This window comes from Wyeomyia smithii, chromosome 2 (genome assembly GCF_029784165.1).
Source record: "Wyeomyia smithii strain HCP4-BCI-WySm-NY-G18 chromosome 2, ASM2978416v1, whole genome shotgun sequence".
Taxonomy (NCBI): Eukaryota; Metazoa; Arthropoda; class Insecta; order Diptera; family Culicidae; genus Wyeomyia; species Wyeomyia smithii.
Window position 1 is genome coordinate 78,466,095 of NC_073695.1, and position 20,760 is coordinate 78,486,854.

General features: G+C 40.2%; 1 protein-coding gene across 5 annotated transcripts in view; it reads left to right on the plus strand.

Annotated features, from left to right (window-relative positions):
* Nucleotides 1-20,027, plus strand: part of LOC129721700 (insulin-like growth factor-binding protein complex acid labile subunit) — a 54,697-nt gene extending 34,670 nt beyond the window's left edge. Inside the window, exons 1-8 of one of the 5 annotated variants that reach the window (XM_055674580.1) lie at nt 14,893-14,930; nt 15,065-15,420; nt 15,480-15,583; nt 15,662-15,790; nt 15,945-16,124; nt 16,280-16,555; nt 16,765-18,072; nt 18,145-20,027. In XM_055674580.1, coding sequence (XP_055530555.1) covers nt 14,908-14,930; nt 15,065-15,420; nt 15,480-15,583; nt 15,662-15,790; nt 15,945-16,124; nt 16,280-16,555; nt 16,765-18,072; nt 18,145-19,116 — 3,348 coding nt within the window. In that variant the 5' untranslated portion in view covers nt 14,893-14,907 and the 3' untranslated portion in view covers nt 19,117-20,027. Of the gene's footprint in view, nt 1-14,892; nt 14,931-15,064; nt 15,421-15,479; nt 15,584-15,661; nt 15,791-15,944; nt 16,125-16,279; nt 16,556-16,764; nt 18,073-18,144 lie in introns of those variants that run through there. The other 4 variants (XM_055674582.1, XM_055674581.1, XM_055674583.1 and 1 more) reach the window with 4 other exon arrangements.
* The last annotated feature ends 733 nt before the right edge of the window (nt 20,028-20,760 follow it).

Genomic DNA, 20,760 nt, shown 5'->3' on the forward strand with positions numbered 1-20,760 from the left:
AATCAAAATTTTAAAAAATTATCTAACTGATCGAACTCTGCAGGTTGTCTATCAGAATTCAAAATCTGATAGATTTCCTGTCAGAGCAGGTGTACCTCAAGGTTCAGTCTTGGGTCCAGTCCTGTACAACATATTCACTTCAGATCTTCCTGATTTGCCTCCAGGATGCACAAAGTCATTGTTCTGCGATGACACAAGCATTTCCGCAAAAGGAAAAAGTCTTCGTGTCATATGCAGTCGATTGCAGAAAAGTTTAGATATTTTTTCTTCCTACTTGCAAAAGTGGAAAATCTCTCCCAATGCTTCTAAAACTCAAATGATAATTTTTCCGCATAAGCCTAGGGCTTCTTTCCTCAAGCCAAACAATAATCACGTTGTCAAGATGAATGGGGTTATTTTAAGTTGGTCTGACAAGGTTAAGTACTTGGGACTAATTTATGATAAAAAAACTTATTTTCAAAGAGCACATTGAGAGTATACAAGCCAAGTGCATCAAATATACGAGATGTTTATATCCTCTCATTAACAGGAATTCTAAACTTTGTTTAAAGAACAAACTTTTGATTTACAAACAAATTTTTAGACCAGCAATGCTTTATGCTGTACCGATCTGGTCAAGTTGCTGTTCAACAAGGAAGAAAACGCTCCAAAGGATTCAGAATAAAATTCTGAAAATGATTTTGAAGCGTCCTCCTTCGTTTGGTACACTCGAATTACATAGACTTACTGGTGTTGAACCATTAGAAGCTATGTCAAATAAAATTATTAACAATTTTCGACAAAAATCGTTGCAATCCTCAATTGCTACGATTAGCTCTCTTTATAGCCAATAAGTTAGCAATTAAGTTAGTTGTAAGTTTACTTCCCCTTTTCTGACAAGCAGGTTTAAATCCCTACGAATGATAAGTCCTAATTGCGAAAGCAAACAAATCCTAACAATTAAAATTACAAATTTCTAACAGTGTTGAGAAGTCACCATTTGTGATTGGACACACATACTTATTATTTACTAATATTTATCATAAATACTTAAGCTACTAACAAATCCCCCCTTAAAAAAAAACAAAACGATGCGAGAAAAAAAGCTTTAACACCTCTGCCACTTGCACTGGCCGTGGGATTAAGGACCAGTCGGGTTGATCTTCATACTGTCCTGCATTGTACGCCGTTTCGAATATGAACCGCATGACGTGTCAGTTTGAAAGAGGAGAAAAAACCGAGCGGGTACCGAGATAAGGGTGGGCAAATGATAAAAAACACGAATTCTGTCAAAAGTGGTTATCTCCGCACACGCACTCGTGAAATATCAATTTTGGTGGGTTCCTATTACCTACTAAAGAATAACCAGTGGTTTCTGTAAGAACGGCGTACACATTGAGTAAGACTCATTATCTGAAAACGTTAACGTGTTTTTTTTCTACTAGAGCTTTGATAGAATTGTATACACTAAAGTATTTTTTCTCCGCGGATATGTAGCGCGTGAAAAACCGCGTACTTTCCAAAATCTGCGTAAAAAACCCTTCAATTCCGAAATTTTACGTAAAAACCCGCGAAAATTTCGGAATCCACGTAAAAAAACGCGTAATTTCAGAAATCCGCGTAGAAAAAAACTTCATTTGGTTAATCATTTTTGCCAAACACTTGAAAAAGAATGAATAGTAGTGTTATTTCCACCTGCTGAAAATCGAGAAAAAAAAATTAACAGGTTAGGCCAAATCAGAATATATTCAATGATTGGACAAAGAAAACTTATTGGACACTCTCAAGGAAAAGATTATCAAACTAAAAACCATTAAAAACATGCCGCGTTAGAATGACATTTCTGGAAAATCCGCGTAAAAACGCGTAGATTGCGCGAATCAACATTCTATTTTGCGTTATAATTTGATTTTTAATGTTGTGGGCAAACAGGTCTTGTTCAGGCTTGTTATTTTCCATAATATGTGGAAAAAGCCGAGTGAATATTCACCGTTCACTTGTTGCCCAGCATGAGCGCTGCGGGCAGCAATTTTTGCACCACGCTTCTGCTTCGTGCTGTGTTTCTGCCGCTCGCAGAAAAATCAATACACTTACAGCTTACATCACAGCTGAGCGAAACAAGAGTGGTGAATCACTCTAGTGAGAATATACAGAAGTACACCGCGCTGCGCACTGCTGAGTTGAATTTAAAAGCATTCGAAGTGCAAACATGCGTGACGGGTGGCTGTATTTTTCTATCAGTTTCGAGATGCAAATCAAAAAACGCATTCTACTTCCCTACCTAGATGCTCCACTCATTTGATGTATGTTCAGACACACAGTAAAAGCACTGCAGTGAGCTCTGGTGTGTAGTTATTGTTATTTAAAAAAAAACGAACAATTCACAATGGTACTCAATACTGAAGTCCCTTCACAGAGTAATGAAGTCCCAGAAAGCCGATTGAGCTGAAATTTTGTATGAGGACATCTTTCGAGGGAACGAAACTTTGTGACTTATTTTTCGAGCAACCAGTGCTTACTAGGGAAGTCACTTCACGGTGAAATCCAAGTGAAGTGAACAAAATCCTATTACGGGACTCACGTAAGTGAGGAAAACGTCGCAAAGTGAAAATGCCGTGAAATCATGGTTATTATGAGTGTCATATCACTGAAGTGAAAACGGAATAAGCGACGTTTCGCGTGGAATTATTTCACGACCATTTTGAATGGTGAAATACCTCCAACGAGAATCGGATAAGTCATGAAAATTGATTGATTTGTAATCAGAATTCGATCCGTGCCCCAAGGCGGTCAAAGTTTCATTTTTTTGACCGATGAAAAAATGCACGCTGGTTCATGAAACTCTCGATACCGAAAAAAAATTTTTTTTTCTTGATGCCAAATGTCTTAGAAATGCAGAAAACGTCAAGATCTGGTGTTATCCAAACAACTGAAAAATCGACCTCCTGGGACATTGAAATCTTTTGAGCTAAGAAACATTCTCATTTCACTTGCCCTATTCTTAATTGTACTTCACTGGCAATCTCACTTCACGGAGGTTATTTTTGTCACCTCACTTGAGGTGGAATCGGAAATAGATCTCAAAAAGTGAAAAGAGCGTGAGAGTGAAATATATTTCACCGTGAAGTGACTCCCGTAATAAGCAACAATATTTTATTTCTTTTCATGCCTTTTTTATAAAATCCAGTCTATCATGGATATGGGTAGATGTTTGATTCGTTAATAGATATCAGGTTTCTGCATCCACGTACTGTTACGATTTGCTTATTAATGGTCGAAAGTTCAAGTTTAATTTCTGAAGTAATCATGTTTCTGTTTATGTTACTCCTTCTCGATTGCTTGTTTTGGAATTCTACTTGGCATTCATTATAACACAGCAGTAACGTAGCTAGAAATTCTTTCTTGATAAAAATGTGAATTTTAAAAATATTGAAGAGAGTAACCTACATCATTGACAATCATGTAGCTAAACGGAATTAGAAAAATAGTGGTTTGGCACGCTTACACCGCTCACTTTAAATACAGGTTGTGTGTAGTAGATATATGAGTACGGAAAAATATTGAAAAGATAGAATAGAAGAGGACAACGTAAAACATGAAGAGTTTTCTTGCATTCTTCAGTGATACCGTTTACCGTGCAATGCACATGTGAACAATATTAGAATTGTTGTTTATCGCGTGACATGGGCCCCTATAACAGAAGACGAGGCGAACAGTGAGTTACTCGTCTGACCAATTTTGGTATTGCAGATGGAGAGTCGGCTGGATTTTAGACGAGTAGCTGTCACCAGCCAAGTTTCACTCGCGTTCCCTAATACAGCGTTTCGTTCGAGTTGCTCGCCTCGTCTTCTGTAATAGGGGCCATAAACAGTAAGGTGCCAATGGGAATCCACTTTCCGATTTTTTTAAGAGGTAGGTATCAAATGTTTTGTCTTTTAGAGAAACAGTCCCCATGAAAATTCCAGCTCCATCTTGTAGCAGTCTCCTTCCCAGAACCAAGTATAGTCACAACATTCCATTCGCACACATTCGAAGCAGCTTTTTGTTACGTAGTTTCGAATAGTTACTTTCTGGATATTCTTTTACAAGAATAAAGTTTTGACACTTTGTTTTGCGGGAGAAACAATGATGGCCGCATAGCAGTAAATAAGTAAGCGATTAAAAAGTAGCGATAAAATTTCCTTTTTTATGTGACAGAATCAATAAATAACAGACTAGAGAATGACAGAGGAAAATCGGAAAAGTCCCTGGCAATTGTTTAAAAAATTAATATAGTAGACTTCAGGAAGTCGGGCCTCAAAATCGTCAGTTTCACTTTTTTGACCGATGAAAAAAGGATGAAATTTTCGATATCGATTTTTTAATACCAGTAATGTATAAATCGTCGGGATCTGGCGCTTTTCCTAAAAAAAAATTTTGAAGATTATTTTCTGAACAACAGCAGATCTTGAAGTTTTATGCATTTCATAGACATTTGATTTGATAAAAAAAATTGATTTCAACAATTTCTGTGCATTTTTTCATCGGTCACAATAGTGAAATTATGATATTATTTTGACGCTACAATTCGCAGGATTTTTTTCGAAAAGACAAAGCTTTTGAACCCTACTGCAAAAGAACATTCGAAAGACAAATTTCTCCCGTACATTCCATTAGCACCCTATCAACAAGTAATGCAGAACCCCAACATTAAAAAACATTGATGATCGGAGGCTCTGGGGGGGGGGGTCAAAACCTAACAGCCCCCCGCCCCTGGCTACGCCACTGTAACACAGTATTTCTCAATGTTCGTAACAACTTTCGATCTTCAACTTTTCAAAATTTAGCGATCTTAAAAAGAAATCACTTGTAGTATTAAAATATTTCTTACTGCTGATTGATCGCATTACTTGAAAACTAGCAGTAGCGCTTAAATTATAGTGAGTAAACTATACAAAACTTCCCATACAGGCAAAACACCGCCATGATACCAACGGACGCCATATGTTTATTTTTCACGTCATGCGTTGAAGCCAAAACACAATAAAAATAAAGTGTCAGTATTAAGTTGAATTCATGCAACTGAGCTCTATGTGCATTCAGTGAACTTGATGTTCATTGCAAAACATTTTGGACGGCTGCAACTTATTTTGGATCGGATTATTTCAAATCTTTACAGAATACATGGTTATGTAAATTTATGACTTTTCAAGCTACAATAAAACCATCGTTAAAAAGACAGCATGGGTCTAACTTATCATTCCCAGCAAACCACTTGAACTTTTTCTTTGGTCACTCAGTGGTAGATAATCTGCACCATTATCAGAAACCACTTCAGAGCCACCTCATTGTGATAAATGGCTTACCTGTGGTGACGAACAACCATTTAATGGTGCAATGGTTTTGTGTGGTAGTCAAGTTAATGCCGGCCACCCCTACAAATCTTGCCGACAGCAGCACTTGTGGTTTGCTGAACTCAGGAATCTTCTCGATCGCAAAATGGGACACCCACTAATCAGTGGACTTAAATCTCACGTACCAGACGATAACAAACTGCGATACCCTGTTCAGTGTGCAAGTTACTGTGACAGATGTTTTTGTTTGTTACTAGAGAAGAGAGAACCGTGTGCATTTGTGTTTTTTCGTTATTATTGAATTTCGTTGTAGGCACGACGTAATTCAGAATGTGGGGGTGGTAGACTAACAGTTATAATAAGTTTTTGCAAAAAAAAACCTGGGTATAGAAGAATCAAAAAGGTTTTTCGTTAGTTTATGAACAAAGACTTCGTATATACATATCATCCAGAAAAAAGTTATACTGCTAACTTTTGCTTAGCATTCTACTTGTTCTTTATTTATTCAATTGTTTTGAGTACAATTGTCTTGCGCGCAAGTTTCAAGTTTAATGAAACATTGTGCTCAAAAGGCTATAATGTTCATTGGGAGAGCCGAGACGATTTGTCTTCGAACATCAGCGATAATTGGCTTAGCCATCAGCATTAATAAGAAAATTCTATTTGAATATTGCGTTTTAATATACTTAAACGGAAATGAATGTTCAATAGTATGAGCACGAATCTGTCTTGTACAGTTTACAGCCGGATCTGGCTGAATGTGGATGAGAGAATTTGACGCTTCGCCGCGATTTGTTTGTCTTGCTAAATTCCATATCGATACCATCAAAGAACGATGACTGAGTTTCTACACACGCATGTACTTGTACATGCCGATATTCTTACGATTGGTATCTTTCAGCCAACAAGAACAACGATGTCAGTTCTGCAGGAATTCGTTTGTGCATAAATGTTGGACCCTTCATCAAGTTTGTAAGTTTTCATTTCGAGATCATTTCTGAACTGTAGAGCAATAGTGCCATACTATTGAAAGTATGTTGAAACGAGCAGGTCCCAAATTTATGCACACACAAAAACACAAATGCTCGTAAATCTGGCATCACTAGGTGAGGGATGCAGTAGTTGTTTTCTCGGTAAATAATGTCAGTTATATTAGTCTATAAAATCAGCATCCAGCACCTAAATGACGTTATTCATTTGGTTGCAAGTTTGGTGCCAAAGCAAACAATTTTTTGAAGATGAGATATTATAATGTAGGGTAGCGAACGGCTTCGGCAGTGGTTTTCTTCGGCAGGTTATCTGCAGTAATCTTATGGAGAAACCTGCCGAAAAATGTGAAGAAATGTTCTAATTGAGCTGTAATCATTGAGAAGTGTAATATCTGCTCACTCCAATATTACGCTTTGACTGTAAATATGTAACTCATTCCAACAGATTTTACTAAAAGTCACCAATTATCCAAGGTCTGCTCTTTTTCGTCAAATTCGTCATTCCAATCAAAAGCAAATTTAAGCGCAAAACATGTGTGTGGGCGTGAACCCAATTGACATTTATTCGTTTATTGTTAGTTGTCGCCCATAAATTTTGCCGAATAAATCAGCAGCTGGCAAACTCCCGTAGCGGTGTTCAGATTTTCGTTTTCACTTTGGCCACTTCGAAAGCAAAGTCTGTGGTTTTCCGCTACGTGAGAGCTTGTGGAATCCACTGACGATGCGGGAAGCTGTTAACCCATCAAAAATAATTAAAAATTTTCGAGCCGTTGATTGCCGATGCGAGCGCTGCCCTAATCCATGACAAGAGGCGTTTAACAGATGTGCGGAGTCAAAAAAAAAAAAAAAAAAACAAAACAACAGTCAAAAGGAAAAACATGTTTCGGGTCGGATTTACTACTACGTACATATATAGTTTTTGACCAGATAATTTATTACATATAAATATGTGGACAGTGTTTGTTGGGAACTCACTAATTAATTGAGTTATTAAAATGCTATATGAAATCTTTGGGCTTAGAATAAATCGTGTTCCCATAAATTGTGCAACTTCATAATAAAAAATATGACTGTTTTGGTTTTTATGACTGCCTCCTGTTAACCGCATAACACTTAACTGCATTTTACTTGATATACGGCAATTATTTTCGAACCCTCGCTGCTGGACGGTAATCATCCAACGGCCAAAGAATGCTAAGCGTTCTGTAGTTGGCTGGTAAAATGTTTTCCGATACAAAAAAGTAACACAAAAAAACATCATTACCATCCCTCTTCAAGAACCGCAAGCGGTACAAGTGCAGCGTCTTTATCATTCGCAGTGTGGGGAAGAGAATAAAGACACCGATCATGACATTCACCAACAAACAGCTTCGGCAGCTGTTCTCGGAGGGTACAGCGGCCATCGAAACGGGTTGGACCCCAGCTGGGACAGGTGCTGCCGTATTTTTACGCGAAAAAGCGTGGTTTTCTGGCCGAAGCCCGCACATTTTCTGCTGGCACCGCTACGGGTGTGGGAAATGATGCTCGCAGAAAGCAAATTGAATCAATAACAACAACACTAGCCAACGAAACCAGACAAATTTAATTGTTATCAATTTTAAAACATGATTTGCGCTTGTCGGATGAGTGTGATTTATCTTTTTTTTTGAGTCAGCGTGGTTCATGGCTTCCATAGCATTGCAGTTTCTGTAAACAATGGTTTGTAAAAAAGTACCTTGTGAAATCATCACTTACAAAAGAAATCTTTTGAAGAAAAGTGTAAAAATATCGGAAATCGTTGAAATTGAACGGGGATTTGCTCATAAAAGCTTGTTTTTAGTTGATAAATAATTTCCTGTATCACGCTAATTAGTTTACAAACAAACGAGTGGAAATATTAAACAATGTTAATTGGTAGGTGTCTTGTCAACGTAACTGCAGAATATACGATTTAATTCAAACAAATCATTACTAGAATTGTTTAATATACATTACTAGAATTGTTCAATATGCAGCTTTGACTTTAAACAAAGAGGACGAAATCATTTCAGTTATTTTACTTGGATACAATTTCTAAGACTAACAGCATCGGGGTGGTTTTTAGTATAACTCGAATGATATAACCACAGACAGACGTCCAAGCAAGAACAACATTGATCAAAATTTCTGTGTAAATTTTTCAAAGTAAATTGCGTTATAAATCACTTGTACACTAGCGCCGGCTGGTGACCTTATCGCTACAATACATTTTTTTTCGCTGGTGTACGAGGCTGGCGGTACTGGTAGCGCTATCTGGTTACGGATTGCTACTACAAAAAACTTTACACAAGTTTAGAACTCAGTTGGACGTCTGTCTGCGATATAACTATATGAGCTCAACCGTGGCATCACAGAGTTTTTCTTATATATTTCACGAGAAACAAGTTGAGATGAGAAAGACACGTTATTTTGTATATATTTTTTCAAAATCAAAATACTTCTTCGAAATCCAATTTTGATCACGAATTTAGCGTGATCTTATACTTATACTCGCGGTAAAAACGTGCATTTATTATGTGATTTGACTAAGCCATCTAATGTGATCTATATAGACTGTTCCGAAAATAATAAATACATCTTCTTTCTTGAATAAAACAAAAAATACAGGATTTTTCGGGTCATTTTATTCTGAAATATAAATAATAAGTGTTTTCTTTCCAGTTTCAATTCAAGTTGGGATTATTTTTCGTAGGATACGCGAGTTCTCTTAACACTACTCATAAGCTTTTGCACAGTGTGTTCTCCGACCATTTTTACCACTTTAAGCCAATCTTTTTTAAATTTTTCAACATTGTCCGCTGGTTTGATATATTTCCTCAGCATTGCCTTGGTCAAAGCCCGAAAAGTTTCAATAGGGCGAATTTCAGGGCCGTTTGGAGGATTCATCTCCTTTGGGACATTATTTGTTTTATACCACCCTAGTGCATCCTTAGAGTAATGGCAGGAAGCAAGATCGGGCCAAAAGATTGGTGGATTGTTATGCTACTTAACCATGGGTAACAACCTTCTCTGCAAACACTCTTTCACGTAAATTTTACCATTCATTGTGTCATTCGTAATGAATGGACGAGATATTTTCCCACATTCACAAATGGCCTGCCAAACCATTACCTTCTTGCCGAATTTTTCGGTGTAAATGGCTTTCACTGGTCCAGGGACATCCTTTCCCTTCGGTGATGTATAAAATTGCGGTCCTGGCAGAGTCTTATAGTCCAGTGTTATGTAGGTTTCGTCATCCATGATAACACACCCCATTTTTTTGGTCAGAAGTTTGCCATAAAGCTTCCGAGCTCTCGGTTTCACAGATTCAGCTTGTTTTGGATTTCGTTTTGGCTGCTTCTGCTTCCGACGGGTCTGCAGACCCATTCTTCCCTTGGCACGCATAACGTTACTCGCCGAGGTTCCCAGCTTTCTCGCCACATCTCGTACTGATACTGAAGGATGCCGCTTGTAGTATTCCTTAACCTTTTTGTCCATTGTGAGATCAACAGGCCCGGGTTTTCTACCACGTCTTGGGGCATCAGTAAATGTGCACTCTTCACAATACTTCCGCAATGCGGTTTGAACTGCTCCGACACTTATACCTTCTTCTCTGGCTAGTTTTCTTATAGAAAGACCACTCACGGTGCCACATTTGTGCACAATTCGCTTTCTTTGTTCGGGAGAAAGGCCACGCATTTTCAAAATTTCGCGCTAAATGTTAGAAAAAATGACAGCATCTGTTTTTTTTGGATGTAAACAACAGGACGCAGCCAATGTTTGGTTGAATACTGCACATTATTTGAAATGACGGTTGATCGTAAGTGTATTTATAATTATCGGAACGGTCTATAGTCAAAGGAGCTGGACCTTCTAGCTGGTCTCGAGGTTGATGCTGGCCTAACAAAGCCAGTTGTCATATGTTCGAGTTCCGGCTCGGAAGAGACTGTTAGTGTCAGTATCATCGTAGCGCTAGCCCCGCAATTGTCTTGTACACCTAACAGTCGGCTGCGAAGTAATTGATGGCCAGTATGGTACCAACATGTATTTATTATACGTCCTTATTAAAACTGTACTTCATTTTGTCATTTAGTTTCTCTGGTTATCTACTACGTATCACCAATATAACACGATTTTTTTGACACGTAGATTCGAAGATATTCTCATTGGTCAACTTACCCCGTAACCAACTTTGTTTAACTCCCTCTTTCGTTCCCAAATTTCGGTTGCTATCGGCTTCTGATGGCACCGGCAATGGAGCTCGGCATTTAAAATCCAGCTGTGGGGTCCCCAGGTATTAATTATATATCTCAGGCATCGGTTGACGAAGACCTGCAGCTTCTATGTGTTCTCTGCTGACACACATCACTTCTCGCTGTCGTATAGTAATAACATCACTTCTCGCTGTCGTATAGTAATAACATCACTTCTCGCTGTCGTATAGTAATAAAAATAAAAACTTCACATTTAAGTTGAAAATTCGGATTTTAGTGCGCAAACTAATCTGGTTCGATCTCCATACGTTTCGCAGACTCGCAAAAGCAGGCTTAACCTTTTTAATCCTTGAACCTAGGTCGCACTTCGCACCGCCATCTCACACTATCTGGCTGCCAAGATATTGGAAGCTCTGGATTGTCCACGCGTTCATCTAGAGATTTGGTTTTGTTGACGTTGACGTTGAGTCGCCGGAGAGCGTATAACCAGATCGTCGAATTTAATCTGCATGTCAGAGTGCGACTGTACTAGTAATGCAATATCATCTGCCAAATCGAATAGTTGAAGTGCTTCATAGTTACCGGCTACCGAAGCAGCCGACGGGTCAGAATGCGGTCAATGGCACCAGAGCGATGATAATATACATCCTAACACCGGTGACTACCCGAATAGGGTCGGGCAAGTCTCCGTTATACAGAATTCTGCATGTTAAAGCCTTGTACTGCGCTCCGATGAGGTTGACATTTAATCGGGACTCCTTTGCATCTCAAGGCCATCTGTGAGGCGCCCTTCGTGGTTAAGTCGACCCAAATATATAGGGACTCTTGGCATTCATTGACATGCTCCAGAATAATGCTGATCGTCCGACAAGAAATCCTACCCACCTGCCGTCGGAGAGTTGCATCACTCTCCGCTTGTATCCGATTTAGGATAACTTTGAACAGGGCTTTGAGAACAATGCACAGTAGCATCATACCTTGCCAATTGTCCAATACAGTGAAATCCCCCTTTTTTGGGACCTGCAATAAGACGCCTTGCATCCAGTCGGCCAGAAATATCGCTGTGCCCCAGATATTGCAGAATAGTTGATGCTGTATTCTGCGGATAGCATGGGGTCAGCTTTAAGCATCTCTGCTGATATGCGATCGAGCCCGGGAGCTTCGATGGATTTCGTACATCGGACAGCTGCTTCAATCTCCTGCAGTGAAGGGGTTCCGGGGTGACGCGAGTGATACGTTGCACCCCAGACGAATCCTGCCGAGATGTTGATGGCTGGTCGGCTGTCGAAACTTGAAGAATTGCTCAAACCAGCGTTCAACTGGTCAGTGGGATTGGCAAGTAGCTGTCTGATGGCGTCTTTCACAGGCATCCTTGGATTCATCCTAGCCTCCCTTAGGCATCGTGAAATATCGTAGAGGGGGCGGTTAACGCCGGTTACTGCGCCTCTATCCCCTTCATCAGCCAAGGCCGTCCACGCTCGCTTGCCCTGTGTACAAAGCGTTTAACTCTCCTCTCCAGAGCCGAATATCGTTGACGGGTTTCGTTCTTGGTTCCTCGGGTTTTCATCCGCTCTATCTCGGCTTCTGCTTCTCCCCGCTCTACTTTATTCCGCCAGGTTCCATCCGTGATGCACTCTGGGTGTGCAACAAGGCTTTGGCCGTGCATTGTTGCTTTACGTTGTTACTGCCCAAAATATCCCCTGGTCTGATCTTCACAGCTGGATCTTCTAATCGGCGTGTGTTATATCGTCGTCCGAACCTCTCCTCGAAGGCGGATCTCGTCAATCAGAAGCTGATGATCAGACACGATGTCGGCGCTACGTTAATTCCGGGCATCAAGAAGGCTCCCTCTCCATTTTCGATCTGATTCCCGGTTTGTTTTTCACGGGATACCCACGTGACTTTGTGCACTGGTCGACGGGAAAAAAGTGAACCCCCTATGAACATGTCGTTGTTGCCACACAACTCTGCAAATAGCTCACCGTTCTCGCTTATTTCTGCGAGACCATGACATCCCATGTCGCGCAATTATAGTCCATGTTATCGAAGCCGATCTTTGCATTGAAGTCGTCAGAGATCTTGATGTCGCCCTTTGGAACCATATCCACGATGTCATTTAGTTGACTACAAAAGTTCTCCTTGTCCTGTAGCTCGACAGCATCGGTTGGCGCAAAACATTGAATTATGGTTAAGTTTCGAACCCGTGTTCTGAATCGAGCCACGATTATTCTCTCATTGATAGGTTTCCATTTCTAAAGAAACATTTCAAAAGGTCCTATCTGCTTTGATCGTTGCTTCGATCGATCACTTTTGTTTAATCACCAAAACTTATTGAAAACCATTTATGACACGTTATTCGCACAAATTGATAGCGGAGGGATCACTCTAGCCTTCTGAACGAAAACCACGCTTGGGAGAATTTCTAAAGCGGAACCATTGCACAAATGAAAAGACGCTCCGGGAAAACGATGAAAGCAGATAGGACCTTTTGAAATGTTTATCTAGATTTAATAAGTGCAGCCTGTGTATGGGCGCTTAGCAGGAAGCCACGGTGGCGGGGTCATTTTCACCTCGTTTGCCCGACAGCAGCTTGTGTTCTCCAAAGTGTGGCTGTTGAACTTCGGTTAGTTCCAGGGTTCGAGCTTCATGCGTCGAGCCTCGCTGGCTAGTTGTACCAGCTTTCACTGCTGAGCTAACGTTAGTACATTCCATGCTCCAATTCTTGTCCTTTGTTTCTCGCTAAAAGTCGTTGTCGTAGAATCAGTCCTTCCTCTTCCTGCGTCGGTTTCGGTAACGATTCGAAGGTTTTTGGGCCAGTAGGTGGTTGGCCTGAGGTCTCCTATTCTCTTGATGATGCTGCCATAGGTATTGCTTCTGGGGAAGAGCATTTCATATTAAGCCGCTGGATGCCAGTCAGCTGTTCGAGCCTCATCTCTATAATGAACGGTAAAGCATTTCGTCTATCGCCGAAAGCTATCGTCGGATAGGAAACATTACCCAGGCTACGCCAACCAGCTGTATCCATGTTTCAGCTGGCAGTCTTTTGTAATCAGAAGTTTCGTGGAAGCGTGAAATAAAAACTTGTGAGAACTGGAACTAGATTGCCGCTCTCACAATTTTAATTGCAAACTAAAAAACACTATCACTAGTTTGGTAATGGTCCTATACACCAACATTTGGTTGCGAATACACGACTCTAGTTCGGGATAGCAAAAAAGCAGTGGGAGTTTTTTATATCATTCTGATCCTTTTTATTAAAACATATTCAAATATTAAATTTCTTCACTGACATTTGAATGTTTTTGAGGAAAATAAAACTGCGTAGACTATTTCAACCACCCATTCCGTGAAGTTTCAACCACCCATCAAGTAAAGGAAACATGCGACAATAATAAATGAAAATTTAAGTTGCAATTGACAAACGATTTTGTATCAGTAAATACGGTAGTTTTTCACTCAGATTGACAAGTTCTTTCTATATCCGCGCAAAAAAAACCGCCCGTTTGAATAATCGTATTAATCATGTTAATGCTGTAGCCTTTGTCCGTGTTGCAAAGATTATGTTATCTTGAGTTAAAGTAGAGGTCACTACTTCTACATGTTTTTGAGCAGTCCACCCACAATCAACAGCAGAGCTTAGTTCACCTCAAAAAATTCGTGAATGAAATCCACCTGATATGGACGAATACCAGCGGCATATCACAAACCTGCTTATCTTATCGTGATACAGTAGTGATCCGCCCGCAAAACAGTTTTCAATTGCTAGTTCATGAAATACTTGAGTCTTACCTACACATACAAAGGAAGAAAAATATTCTAAACGCCCATGTCGTGCATTGTGAGCCGTTAAAAAGGCATGCACTTCTCCAACACTGAACAAATATTGTTCTTTTTGTTCTCGGTTGAGTGCCAAGATTATACTGAATTTAATATTTGCAAACACTCAGTTGGGGATTAAAAGTCGGTCTCAGCCCAGCAAATGCTGCTGCTTCCGCTTTTGAAAACACTAATTCAACACTACATTAAAGTGACGCTATAGTTCGAGATTTACCAACATGTGTCCACGTTAAATAATCAACCTGTTTATGCAGGAATCTAAAAACAAATAATTAAAATTCAAGTGCCATTCCCCTAATAGAATAAAAAAGATTGATCGTTTGAAACTTGGTCACATTAATGGCTTTTCGAGAAGTGTTCATTTATACTTGTATGCACATCGATTCTTTGTTCGGTTGTGATAACAGTTATCTTTTTTCCACATATACTGTCCTACCGGGCCATCTGGGTTGGAAGACAAATCGAATGAAATCTAAGTTAAACATAGTACGTCGTTATAGCACACAACACGGTAGGTGCGTTCGCAATGCCTTGAGATTCCAATCGAATTCATTGCCTATGTTACATACCGTTTTGAATAGGTTAGTGTTACATACCGTTTTGAATAACAAGAGAAATCAGTGATATCAAATGCCACGGTCTTATTCTATGAAGAGTTTTTCGTTAGCAGAAACCCTCTAATAACCTAATGTTTCGTTTTTGCTTTTCTTTCCAGAACCATCGCAGCGATGGGTTACCAGTGCGTACTGGTACTCACGCTGTCGCTGCTGGCGATCAGCGTGAGCTTAGCGAATCCCGCCAACGACAAGGCAGCTGCCAGTACGAGTGCACTGCCAAAAGCGCAGGATCCCCTATTCAGCAAAATGTTGGCTGAAAAGTCGTCCGACATTCCGATGGCACAGAACCCCGTGTTCAACAAGATGCTTCCCGAGGTGGATTCGAAAGAGAATCTCATCGACGACGAGGTGCCACCGCCAAAAAAGGCGGCTGATCTAAACCCCAAATATGCACAGCATGCTCTAAAGCAAGGTGCTACGGAGCAAGCTATCAAAGCTGAATCTACAACCATCGGTACTTTTTATACGTAAATAACGATGTACGGAAATGTAACATTATTGGTATTGTTTTAGGAATTGTTGCAGTTAACAAGGACGATAACAAAGAAAGCTTGATTGATGATGCTAGCTACGAAGATGAAGATGATCTTCTCCCGAACGAGGACACTAAGAAAATGGTGAGTTTCCTAGACCGGTGGCACAGTTTAGTTTGTGCCATCTGTGAAAAGTTTAGTTAAATTGATTTTCTCCCGAAGGATGAAACCTTAGCACAAACCGAAAGTGTTTCGATTGTTGAAGAAACTGAACCACCCGAAAATCTACCACAGGTCGAAGATCTGTCAGATATCAAATTTGCTAAACCACAGCTGACGGAGACCACGCAGGTTAAACCCTAATTTTGTACCCGAACCTGTTTGTTCATTTGTTCCGTACCTTCAATCATTATTCACAAAAGGCGCATTTCCATGGCTGAATGTCAGCAGGCCTTTTAACGAGAAAATCCTAATCATTTCCTATTCTCCCGAATTCCGTCTGTAGCAAGAGGTCGTCATACCAAAAAAACCTAAGACCACCACTAGTACGGCAAAGGCTTCAGATTACAGCAGCACATCTGCACCTGAAGACGAATACTATAACGATGACGATGAGGATAGTGATGAGCTTGATGACGAAAAAATCGATCCTCTCGCGGTTCCAAAAATGCTTGCTAAGTTCACTGTAAGTCAGCAAGTGCTCAACAACCACCACTTACACTTACGGCCATCTACTACCTCTCATGCGCAATGACAATCATTTCGAACTAATCAGAGACAGTTGTAATTTCAATTCTCAATTTTACCTGAATTCTTTCGTCTGTTCGTTTCCTTCGAAAGCCGTCATCCACTAAAGCGCCGAAAACGTCCACTCCCGTGAAGACATCTGCAAAGACTTCGTCCACAGCTGCCAAGGCAACTACTACCGATAACGAGATCTTGGACGAGATCGATGACGACGATGAGGACTATCAGTACGAGGATGATGTTGATGACGGCGATGAAAAGATTGACTTTGATGCTGTAGACAAGCTGCTGGCACAGAAAAAGCAGAAACAGAAGGAGGCAACCACGGCTAGTTCTTCTACAAGCAAGAAAACCGACAGCAAAAATGCTGTAAGTTCGACTAAATTATCTCACTCTGTACGGAATCATCTCGCTGTTGGTCGCCTTCCATTTTTTCTTGTTAACATTGGTGCTTTCGTGAACTTTTGTTTGGATTTTATAACTCGCAAAAATTTAAAAACTATATAGCTTTTTCTCAAAATTAAAACAAACTATGATTCGAGCTAACATTGTCTTGTATGCCTTTTTTAATCTCGCAGAACCAAAACTACCCCGAAGACTATTATGACGAAGACGACGAGGATGATGACGACGATTACAATCTGGAGGAACAGGTTCACCTTTGTCCCCGGGACTGTATCTGCGAGCGTAACATGCACGCCTACCTGGTAGCCACCTGCAGCAGGCTGGATATGGACACACAAAAATTCTCGCCCTCAATTACCGATTTGCAGGTGCTAGACGTCGGTCCTAAATACCCGATCGTGCTGAGTGCAGAATTTTTCAAACAAATTGGTCTTTCCCACGTGGTCTCGATTAAGATCAGCAATTGTACCATCGAATACATCAGCCCATCCGCGTTCGCCGGATTGGATGACCTGTATTCCGTAAACCTCACCAACTCTGGAATTGACATGCTGCATCCGGATACTTTCGCTAATAATACCAAGTTGCGCCTTCTTACGCTGTCTGGTAACGATCTGAGCGCCATGCAAAGCGTCAATTATAATACCCCATACACCGAGTACATGCTAAAAGCCCCGTCTATCGAGGAATTGGATATTTCCAAATGTAACCTTCAAGCCTTGCAACCAACTGCCTTCAATGAGCTTAAAAACATCATCTACATTAATCTGGCCGACAATCAACTAAAAACATTGCCAGAAGGTATCTTTGATAAGGTTGAGACTATCGAAGAGTTAGATCTTTCCACTAACAGTATCGCCGAGCTGCCAAAGAACATCTTCAACCGGACGTCTCTAGCTATCCTTCATCTCAAGTACAACATGATTAGCAATAATCTAGACTTTGTGACAGCCGATCTACAGAAACTTGACCTCAGCTATTGTCAGATTCGTAACATAAATGGTCAGATGTTCAAAGGCATGGAAGGACTAACCAACCTGATCTTGAAGGGCAACCGCATCAAGAAGATCAACCAGATTGCTTTCACTTCGCTGAAAAGCCTTCGGCAGATCGATTTGTCTCAAAACTATTTGGAGCAAATCTCTGCGCTGACCTTCCTGGGCAACAAAGATCTTGATATCATTAAGTTGAATGACAATCATCGACTAAAGCAGCTGCCAGCTGAAGGTTTCCAGAGCTCATGGGGCACCTTTAATACTTACTTCCTGGATGTGTCCAATTGTGACATTTCCGAGCTGGCAGACAACACATTCAAAACGATGCCACAATTGACTCGATTGAATCTGGCCTGGAATAACCTGCAAACCGTTGGGCCGGCGGTATTAAGTGCTTTGGATAAACTGATGGAACTTGACCTGAGCAACAATCTAATCACAGATTTGAATGAACAAACTTTCCTGCACAATAGGAACTTGAACAAGGTATGTCTTATATTGACATGTTTCATGTTTGAATCTCAACAAGTTTAAATCCATTTTATGTTTGCATTACAGCTTAACCTTTCCGGTAATCAAATCACGCGCCTCTCGGCCAAGGTGTTCCTGCCGCTGCAATACCTGAACCACCTGGATGTTAGCGATTGTGACTTGCGCACGATATGGGAGAATTCCGCCCCGAACACCAAAAACTCGAAGGTCCTGCCGAATTTGAAGATGCTGAATGTATCGCACAATGAGATTTCCAGCGTGTTCGTTTCGGATCTCGAATACCTGACTAGCCTGCGCGTACTGGACATCAAAAACAATTCGTTGAAATGCAATCCGCACTTCAAGTCGCTCATCAAATGGTTGGGAGTGAAAAAGATATCGCTGGGTGACTCTAGTAAAGAACAGCGCACTCATGCCGAACTGAATGCCTACATTACGGACAACTCCGCGCCTCTGGTAGAGTGGAGCCAATTCGCGCAGGAAATTTGCCAGACTATCAAAAACGGCGAAGACTCTCCGGTTGTCATCAAGGATACCGAACTAGATGATGATGACGACGATGACATCGAAGAAGACGAATCGGAAGATGATGACGACTACTCCGACGAGCAAAATACCAAGAAAGAGGATGTGGTGGACAGCAAGGATGAACCAGATCAGTACTATGACGAGGAGGATGACATTGACGATGAGGAGAACATCATAAACGCCGCCAATGGAATACAGAAGATTGAGGAAGCAATCCTTGGTAATTCCAAACCCGTCGAGACACTGGAAGACCAAGTTAGCGGTTTGGACAACGAAAGACTGTTGCAACTTGGTCTCATCTGGTTGCCGATCATCTGCATAGCCCTGGGAATCTTCATGATAATTATAGCCATCAGCAGGATTTTCGCAATTTTGATGCGAAAACGAGGAGAACGCTATCGCCAGGCTTTACTAGCTTCTAAAAACTCGATTGTATACCAGAAGCTTACGGAAGACATTACACCCAAGACACCCAAGGTGCATCGATACGCTCCAATTCAGCAGGTCTAGAAAATGAGCTTCTTCACCTTCATCGGCACCACTACTACTTAAAAACAAACAAAGTTAATGCTTCCAACAGAGATCATCAACCTTAATTGTAACTGGGATGATCACCTTCCAAGAGCAGCTTAAAGATTTCCAGTCCTTCCAAAACTACAGTCAGCAATTTACGATTTTTTTTTTTTGTAACAAATTAAACTAGTAGTAAGATCAGCAAAGTACTTATAGCGAAAGGCAGAAAGAAAGAGAGTAAAAGATACGCAGTAGCGATTAAAATATTTATTAAGTTTCCCTTCCTGCGAAGCCTTCAATATTTTACAAAAAAGCAATTGATTTGAACTGAACCCTTTTATACGAGCAATCACAAAGTAGCGAGTATTCACAATGTATTTTTCTGTTAGTTAAACATTCCGTTTTACGCCGAGCTGTTTGAACGATTTCTTTTTACTTTATTCCAATTGCATTTTCCTTCACTGCACCAATGTATAACCATTACAAAAAATAGCTCAGTGTCAGATATTTATGCTCACGCAGCGCACTGCAACATCTAAGGCGAAGCAATAAATCACCAACCAGAAATCACAAGAAGACAGCAAACTCAATTAGCAATACTAGTATAGACTTCCACCATGTGCCATTAGATGAAAAAGAAACATCCAAGCAAAATCAGCAAAGCAAAACAAAAAACATACACATAAACACACATACACACAATGGCCAACGAAATAAACAAAATTTTATCTACAGACTGGGAACAAATGGTGAATCAGTTTAGGTATGCGTAGAGTAGAAGGACTTATGATAACATAACCGAAAATTGCAGTATATTATTTTTTCTTTAAATTATTGTGAAACATTTTTACAACTTATTACAATTTGTCGTTTGGTTTGATGAAATAAAGCGGTTTTATCAAACACAATTACCATTTGGCGCTGTTTTTTTTATTTCGGATTGATGACTAATCGTTGGAAATAATTGTAATAATAATCACATTTATTACTTTCTTCGTACGGACTCTGCTCTGGTATGTTTAGCATACTTCGCTTCACTTTTTTAAGCAAGAACCAAAAAGTTGAACCTTGTATCAACTGAAATCCATTCAAAAAGAATTTTGACACCCATTTTGCTTTCAAAATCCGTTTAATGCCAACTGAAAATCCCAAAGAAATCTGTTGTAGAAGGACCATTGCGAGCTTCCATTACATCCAAAACGAAGACAAATAAAATGTGTCTGTAGAAATAACTTTGTAAACTCTATGCCATCTTATTTCCTGAAGACTAAGAGAACCCATCAGTTCATTGTAGATACCTCTTTGAAAATCAAACAAGTTGTTAAATTCATTTATGCATAGTTTATCGAAACTATATGTAAATTACAAAAGTTAAATAAACTTTTTTTTGTACTCGGGTAATCTCGTCCGGCATGTAAGGAGTAGAGATGCACCGAATAGCACTATTCGGCCTTTGGCCGAATACCGAATAACCTTTTCTCCATTATTCCGTGAGACGAATATTCAGCCGTATATTCGGCTGAACACAACGTTGATCGTATGATAACAAAATAACCAAATGGTCATTGTTTGTTATTCGGCCGAATAATAAACTTACTATTTGGCGAGCCGAATATTCGGCAAAATCCAATCTTTGCTGAT